At 41.8% G+C, this 8534-nt stretch overlaps 1 protein-coding gene across 1 annotated transcript in view; it reads left to right on the top strand.

Annotated features, from left to right (window-relative positions):
- The first annotated feature begins 3288 nt into the window (after positions 1 to 3288).
- The window catches only part of PDCD11 (programmed cell death 11), a 42003-nt gene continuing 36757 nt past the window's right edge, over positions 3289 to 8534 (top strand). Inside the window, 7 exon segments of the mRNA XM_061556470.1 lie at positions 3289 to 3538; positions 4462 to 4577; positions 5110 to 5262; positions 6009 to 6176; positions 6629 to 6790; positions 7424 to 7547; positions 8101 to 8282. Coding sequence (XP_061412454.1) covers positions 4479 to 4577; positions 5110 to 5262; positions 6009 to 6176; positions 6629 to 6790; positions 7424 to 7547; positions 8101 to 8282 — 888 coding nt within the window. The 5' untranslated portion in view covers positions 3289 to 3538; positions 4462 to 4478.

Raw genomic sequence — 8534 nt, 5'->3', positions numbered from 1 at the left:
AAGCCAAACTCGGGCCAAATTTTCCTCTCGGCAATGTGTGATTTCGTGATGCTGCTGTACATATTGACCTCTTCAAGGGACTGCACAGCAAGAATTTAAGTTCCATTATCCCTCCAAGGTCTCTCTTTTAATATCCACAATACGGTATTGGTGTGTAACCCTTTCACGTACACACAATTTAATTGATCTTCTGCTACATAGTATTCGTACTTTTTCTTTGGTTCTTTCGGTAAAGTCACGTATAAAGATAAAATAATAAATTAAATAATAGCATACTACTAGTATGCTATTAATTTACCGAAAGAACCAAAGAATAATTCCTGCAGTCACGAAAGCTCCAAAATTAAAATAGTATTCGTAGTTGAGCTTTCTTTCCGACAGCCCTGTTCTTCACCTGAGGACGGATGCTTGCGTTGTGGCCGAAACGTCGTGAGAATTTTATTTTATTATGTTACATTTTAATTATTTTATTATTTCCCTTCTACGTGACTTTACCGAAAGAACCAAGAAGATGAATCCCTGCAGTCACGAAAGCTTTAAATCGAAAATTTAGCTATATTGTTCATGCTCAGTTTATACCAACGCATGCCTGCCTATACCTGATGTTGAATGGGGACCATTTGGTTATTTAGTAGGTTATTACCATCTCACAAGCTGGACCTGGATAGCGCTTTCATTTATTGGACTATACGTTCAGTAGTAGGACATTTGCGAATGAAGCAAGCAACCACTTGACTTAAAGCTTTCGTGACTGCAGGAATTCATATTATCTGGGTCTTTCGGTAAAGTCACGTAGATAGGTTCAAAGAAAATAACAAAAAACTACGACGTTCGATCGCAACACAAGCTTATTTTCTTTGAACCTATCTACGTGACTTTACCGAAAGACCCAAAGAACAAGCCACCACTGTTATCCGACGTGGTCGCACATGATGTGTCGTATCAAGCCCTTAATTGGGAAGCGGACAGTCGGTGAGCAACATCGCACAAGGTGGCTGAAGCCTCTCCTCATCTGGCTCCAACACAACAAGCCACGGTGATGTGGTAGACCGAATGTAACAAGCAATTTCCGCAACAAATAAATGAATGTTAGGATGCATTTCCAAATTATACACTTAAGTGTTAAATCTTTACCAACGTTCGAAAGGGCATTTTTCAGATGGTTTATTTATATGTGGAATTTTAAATTACATGAGAACCTCATGGGTGAAAGTTCTCTCTTGCAAGGTAGTGTGTTGTCCTTCCTCCGCACCTCCGATTATCACGTTTGGCAAGCGTACGGTGCGAAAGAAGTTCAACATACATACAGTCCTGTCCTTTTGTGAATATACTGTTGGCTGAGGTCTTCCCCATGGTACAACAATCAGTACATATGTTGTAAAAAGAATGCATGGACGTTCATGAACATGATTTGTGCAACGCAGTGTTTAAACATTTTCAATCGATAATACAGGGTTTTTTCTAATCCAAAAACCTGTATTATGGATGATATTGGTCGCGAAAGCCTACGTTTTAAACTGATTTTCAATCGGTTGTACAGGCATGCCGAGGCTCTTTGCGAATAAAATAAAGAGGACCTTTTGTTACGAATAGCCAAAGGTATTCTGAATTGAGATTGTGCATGCATATTGGTATTGGACATGTGAAATCGAACATGAACAACGTGGTGTGTTTAATTTTTCATCAAAACGTAATTTGCAAACACGCTGAACACACTTTTTGATTTTTGTGTTGTTTTACATTTTTCACGTGTATGCACGTACCATTCTACAATATCCGAGCGCACATTGACACATTCCATCTGTCTAATTTGTAATTATTTGATGTAACCGATGACACACGCTGTCCATGTACCACGTGGAATTATTGTAATCGCAAACAATGACAGTATTTTGTTTACAAAAAAAAATTAACATATCTGATATTCAGACTAGGCTCTAAGGAAAGCTATCTCGGGTGTGGACCAATCCACTTCAATGGCAGTGCACATTATCAGAGTTATGTTGTTTGTTAGCATTATGACTGCAGGTATTGTGGTCTATGTAAACATGACTCCTTGTAAAAAAGGTATCAGTTTTGTTGCCAGATAGAAGGGTAAAAAAAAAACAATTATGATATTTTTACTGACAAATGAGGTTCCAATGGTGGGGATTAAAAGCAGCGGAGAGCGAGTTCTCAGGGCTGCCGGTTCTGGGGTTGGACTCGACTCGTCGTTCTTTCTGGTCTTCGCAAGATCATTTCACGGCCGGACAGTCGTTGGCTTTTTCGGTCGACGCCGTCGGTGCAACGCGGTCCCGGTTGTGTCTAGGCCGGGGCTGTACGGCAACATGGTCGAGGGAGAGGAGGCGATCCTGGGTGTGAACGCCCGGAAAGGTGTAACAAATTAAAGGGGCCGTCCATAAATGACGTCACGCACCTAGGGGGGGAGGGGGTCAGACATTTGTGACGATGTGTGACGAGGGGGGGGGAGTTTGAGAAATGTGACGTCACATCAAAATTCGCAACTTTAAATAAATATAGGCAACACGTTTTACTTAATTAAATATACTTTTTAATAAATGTTTTCTCCTACAACATCAGAGTTCAGCGCCACATTAAATACGCACTACAATGACAATAGTTTAAAGCGATTTGAAGCTTGTTTTATATTTGGGGGGGGGGGGGGCAGAGCTTTGTGACGTCATGTTTTAGGGGGGGAGATTTGACTTTTTGTGACGCCATGTGACGAAGGGGGAAGGGGGGTCAAAAATCGCGTGACGTCATTTATGGACGGCCCCAAAGAAGGTGCCTCCTGCAACTATCTCGTCTCCGACTTGTGCTATGCACACCGACACCACTAGTTACAAATTGGCTACCTTCTGTTTACGTGGCAAAAAAAACCTTACTAATGGGCAGTGTCGGGTGGTGGCGGGTTTAACGACGCGTTTATATTTACGCGATCATACTTTTAAAAAAATCCCATATAATGGATGGATAATAGGGGTCGCGAAAGCCTCCTAAGCGTTAAACTGGCCCATTATTCTTCTTGGTTCTTTCGGTAAAGTCACGTAGAAGGGAAATAATAAAATAATAAAAATAAAACATAATAAAATAAAATAAGTTATTTTATATATTTTTTATTTTTTTATTTCCCTTCTACGTGACTTTACCGAAAGAACCAAGAAGATGAATCCCTGCAGTCACGAAAGCTTTACATCGAAATGGCCCCATTATTCATTCATTTAAAATCGCCAAGCGGACGTTTTCCAGCCATAGTCTCGCGAGAGCGCATGCGCGAGATCTCGCGAGACGAGATTTGCTCCGTCGCTTTACGCACATGTTTTCCAAACCTCGTGGTGGCTCGATCGGGCTTGCCGCTTAAATTACTTCGATTAAAGAATCCTTATCGTCAAAGAAGGTGATCGGTATACATTTGCGACTCCGTGTTGTACGACTTTAATAATATTGCACGTTCAGCGTCGACCACCGACGTTTTCAACTGAACTCCAACTAGGCCGCGGTGAATCATCGGTCTCGCCTGGATTCTCTGCTGGTTGAGGTGAGGGGTGGTCGGTAGGGGCATCCAGCCCAAGTCGGTGGGTGTTGAGCGAGGTTACTTTCAAACTCTGGCCTCTCTTGGCTTTATCGGAGTAATCGGTGCCTTTAAAGATCGCGTGTTGTTGACGTTAAGCTCATTCCACTATGTTACTTTATTTTTTAAAGTAATTTAAACGTTCCGTTATAATAACCCGCATGACCAGCGTGGTGAAGTATGTTCAAATCACTCACGGCACGAGGAGGCCCTCATTCAGCATTTATATAATCACGGCTCGGTATTATTTTTACTTAGATATGTTTTTCTTACATTAAAAATGTATCGGATAACGTGGGAGGGAGGGGGGGCGCAGTACAAAAAGTTAACCATTACAGTATAAAGTTTATAAACAAACGCCTGAATCATAGCGTATGGTTTGCAGGATTATTTGTTCGTGTATTTGGTATTATCTGCTCTCTTTCCATCTCTTGTCGGTGTTGGGGGTGTATAGTAATGTACTTTATGCATCACGTTGGTCAAGGCGGTTTGGTTGGTGAAAGGGGAGATGGGGACCCGGGGCTGGTTCAGAAAATAATATAAAAATATAATCAACACTAAACTATTGAAAGTCGTGTATTTGTATCCATTCTGATCACAAAATGTGTACATTTTTCTGTACATACTTTTGTAAAAAAAAAAGTGTTGCCACACACCTGCAATATGTGATTACCAGAGGCGTTAATTACATACATGAAACGCCTCAATCTGCTGGACATGTAAGGTGGCAAGAATATGTCAGTACAGCAAGTGAGCCATCAAATGCAAAGATTGTCGGTGGATATGGTGGTCGACACAACTTTTAATGAATATCTGCTGGGACGGGAGTGCTTGTGAATGCATTTTTTCACGCAGAATATGTGGGAAACGCTTGTGTCTCTTTTGCTCAGCCACAAGTTGCAAAGCCATGGAGGAAGATTTCCCCCGAGGAGGTGTCCAGCCCAAGGAACGAGTGGCCGCACGTGCCATCGACAAGCCTGCTGCTCACAGCGATAACCTCTTCGGCGTAAGTCACCCCTGCCGCAAGCCGAAAACCTGCGCATCGTTTGTACCATGTGTCAACGGAGGATATATACGTTGATAACGTCTGTAGATTGCTCTTTTGTAAAGAAAAAACGTGTAAAATGTTAATATGATACATGCATGGTTGTCATGCTTGCAAAAATACTGTTATGCAAATATGCTTTGTGTTACAGTGTGTATATGTTGGAACTTTTTTGCACCGTACGTAGCAAACCGTGCTAATCGGAGGTGCAGTGAAAGGACAACAAACTAAACACCAAAAACAGTGAGGCTAGTGAAGCCAGCCATCATCCTGTTCAAAGAAGAGAATACAATTAGAAACGATATGGACAAGACTGTAAAAATGAGGCAAATTGTGTCTTGAATGGATTTGCAACATGAGTCATTACATGTCCAGTAAATATATAGACCGTGATAAAACACAAATGATCACAGAAGTGCAATACGGTAATTGAAATCGTACTCTTGTTGGAACGTGTTTATTTTTTTGCCACTAACCGAAATGTTTATTGCAGCAACAAGAGTTGGAAATTGAGGGCAAAAAGCGGCGAGCCAAGGATGAGGGAGAAAAAGTCAAGAAAATGAAGTTTGAACAAGAGGCCATCAGCACTAAACACGCAGTATTAAAGCCCAACAAAGTCCAGTTCATCGACATTCTTAAATTGAAGGTAAAACCGTTGCGTGATCCACATTACTTCTGCTAATCTGTGGGAAAGATGATAGGCCCTTTGTACTGAATTTCTACGTATCCTGTCGTAAAAGTACAGTGAAACCTAATTGTAATGTTCTTACTCGGTGATTTTTTTTCTATACCGAACAATCCATTAAAAAACATCTGATTGATATTGCAGTCGGTTTTTCTGTCATTTAACGTTTTCGCATCTAACGTTCAGTTTGGAAGGATCCCTGAAAATGTTATTTTGAGGTCTCACGGTACCTTCCCGACATGCCTTTCAGCAGAATGGCTACGTTGCCAAAGATTGTGTTAACTGTGGTGTAAATACACTACCTCTGCCCCCATTTCACTCTCTTCTATATTAACTCTGCTTTAGCAACCATGGCTTCTTATCAAAGCCCACAGTCACCATTTTTTCCAGTGGAAGGTTGCGCATTATCTTATGCAGCCCCCCATGGGCTGCTATTGCCTTCCCTCATTCATCTGTGCTGTCAACTCCCTGCTCCTTTTCAAGTCCAATCCTTTTTTTTGCTATGGCAATTGGCCTCTCTCTTTAAAATAAATGTGCCCGCTTTTCTGATACAGCGTCTTGAGATGCAGTTTCTTTTTGTAGCTTTATAAATACAAAGATTGCAATTTACAGCAAAACTTCAGTTGAAACATTGTCATGTTGCCTCGCCTTGTTAAGTATGCTCCTCCCATTTGAATTCTTTATTTGTATTTGCGTTTGTCCCACAGATGGTAAACCCAGACATGCTTGTCCTGGGCTGCGTCAAGGTCTCTCTGGACCATGAGCTGGAGGTGGGGTTGCCAGGTTGCCTCACTGGCAATGTCCAGATCGCGCACGTGTGCGATGCCTACACTAAGAGCTTGGGTGACAACATGGATTCAAACCTGGAGTCAGAGGTGATGAATGTCTTTTTTTATTAAATACATTCAATCTATTTAGTTTGTGCTCTAATGAGGTGTGGTATTTTTTTATATATTCACAAAGAAAACATTTTATATTTTTCGGAAGACCGTCCCGGATTATAGTTTAATGTAGATATTGTTGGAATTGTTTGTAGAACTGTTAATATGTATAGGTTGTTGGAGTTGGAAGGAGTGCTTTGGAAATAATACGCTGCATTTAATAGCGTAGTGGTTCGTTTTGAAACCATAGCTTCTGCAATTATTGTATTGAATCACCATTTTGTTTTCTTGTTTTGTGTAAAATTAATGTGACTCAACTGATTATCTCCACAAGCGTTGTTATATTTTAACCTTCGGCAGAAACATTTAATTGCGGGCACAGACAATCAATACATTTCGCATATAAGTTGTGTTAAATTCTCCGTTTTTCTGTGCTCTGTTAACAGACGATCGCTCCTCTGAGTGAGCTGTACCCACCAGGGACTCTGGTTCCTTGCCGAGTCATGGAGGTTGTGCAGGGCAAAGGCAACTGGTGCAGGATTAATCTCTCGGTCAACCCTCGTGATGTCAACAAGGAACTCAGTGCCTCCGCTCTCAGGCCAGGCATGGTATGTCAGCAGCTGTGGGCTCGTGCCAATCTTGGCAGGAATTACTTTTGTGCTGTCCCATGTCATGTCATGAGATAAAATGTCCAATTCAGAGTTGTCGTGGAGCAGTGTATCGCCTCGAGTTAGAGAGTGGCCTGGAGAAGGCATTATCACAACTACTTTTGAGATTCTTTCAGGTGTCCTCTTGTCCACACTTGGCATGCTATATCTTACAAAGTGTGCTTCTATAGAAATGTTCGGTACATTACAGTCAACCAGATTTAACATTTTTGTAGCTGGAATCTGCCAAATTAAGTGAAAACACAAATTTCCTATGATGGGTTTTGTGTGCAGTCCTTGGTGACCATGCCGAGACTATCGATTTGCTACATTTGCAATTCCGGTTTAATAACAGGCAATTAAAACACGTTCAAACTTAAGATATTGGCAGTGCCTGATCAATGGTCTGACCTGCTTGTTTAACCTGCACTAGCTTGTTTAATTTATAAATGTATACTCTTCAGAGCTGACCACAATGCATTCCTTCAGGAAGTGCTGGTGAATTTTGCATAATGCACGAAGGCCAAGGCCTTTTACACATTTTGCGTGTTGTTTGAAACTTATCAGCAGCTGATGCTTATCTTGCTTTTGCAGCTACTCCATGGCTGTGTGGCCAGCTTAGAGGATCATGGGTACGTGGTGGACATTGGCGTGTATGGCACCCAGGCTTTTCTCAGCAAGGCTAAGGCCCAAGCATTGGTGAACTCGAAGAAAGCGGGTAAGTTTTACACATGAAAGTGATTTTTCAAAATAATGTATTCTGGTTTCACTTTTTTATGTTCCAGTACCATTCATGTACATTTTTCACCGACACAGGTTTGAATTACAATTTCTTTACTTGGTCTTCTGTGAAAGTATTGTTAGACCCACTTAAGACACGTGAGCTTGAAAGCACTCGTCCTTTGTTCTTGCAGTGCCATTGGCTTTTTCTTTATAGAGCCCTTCAATTTAAAATTATATGGAGTTTTATAACCTGTGGCTATGGTTTTTAAAGTATATAGCCAACCTGATTTCATGTTTGTAGTGAGATATAGTTGTCATGTAGCCAATGAATTAATGAACAGTCATTGCCAAAAAAATATATATTCAATAACGCTTTTCGAGCCTTTGTAAATTCCCTGTAGGCAACAGCAGGGGCTTATGATAAACTGAAGCCGCCAATATGCTTCGTGTATGTATGTGCGTGTGTTTGTGTCAGTGTAATAAGCCTTGCCTTGGTTGTATAATGCATGGGTTTGTTTGATGTCTCGTTGCCATCTCCATGTGACCAGGTCAAAACCTGTCGGTGGGCCAGCCTGTGTGGTGCATCGTTGAGACTGTTCGAAGCCAAGGCCATTCGGTTCAGCTCTCGGCCAGCCCTACCAAACTGAGTGCAGCCATCGCCAACGAGAAGCATGGCTGGACACTCGACAACCTCCTGCCTGGCGTGATTCTGTCGGGCACCATTGAAAGGGTACGATAGCTTCTTCTTGGTTCTTTCGGTAAAGTCACGTAGAAGGGAAGTAATAAAATAATAGAAATAAAACATAATAAAATAATTCTCACGACGTTTCGGCCACAACGCAAGCAGCCGTCCTCAGGTGAAGACCAGGTCTGTCGGGGAGACAGCGTCTGAATTCAAACGCTGTCTCCCCTGAATTCAGACGCTGTCTCCCCGACAGACCTGGTCTTCACCTGAGGACGGCTGCTTGCGTTGTGGCCAAAA

This window comes from Lethenteron reissneri, chromosome 22 (assembly GCF_015708825.2).
Source record: "Lethenteron reissneri isolate LAM-NWPU_2019-01 chromosome 22, ASM1570882v1, whole genome shotgun sequence".
NCBI classification, from domain to species: Eukaryota; Metazoa; Chordata; class Hyperoartia; order Petromyzontiformes; family Petromyzontidae; genus Lethenteron; species Lethenteron reissneri.
Note: the sequence above shows the minus strand (reverse complement) of the source record. Positions and strands in the feature narration are given on the sequence as shown.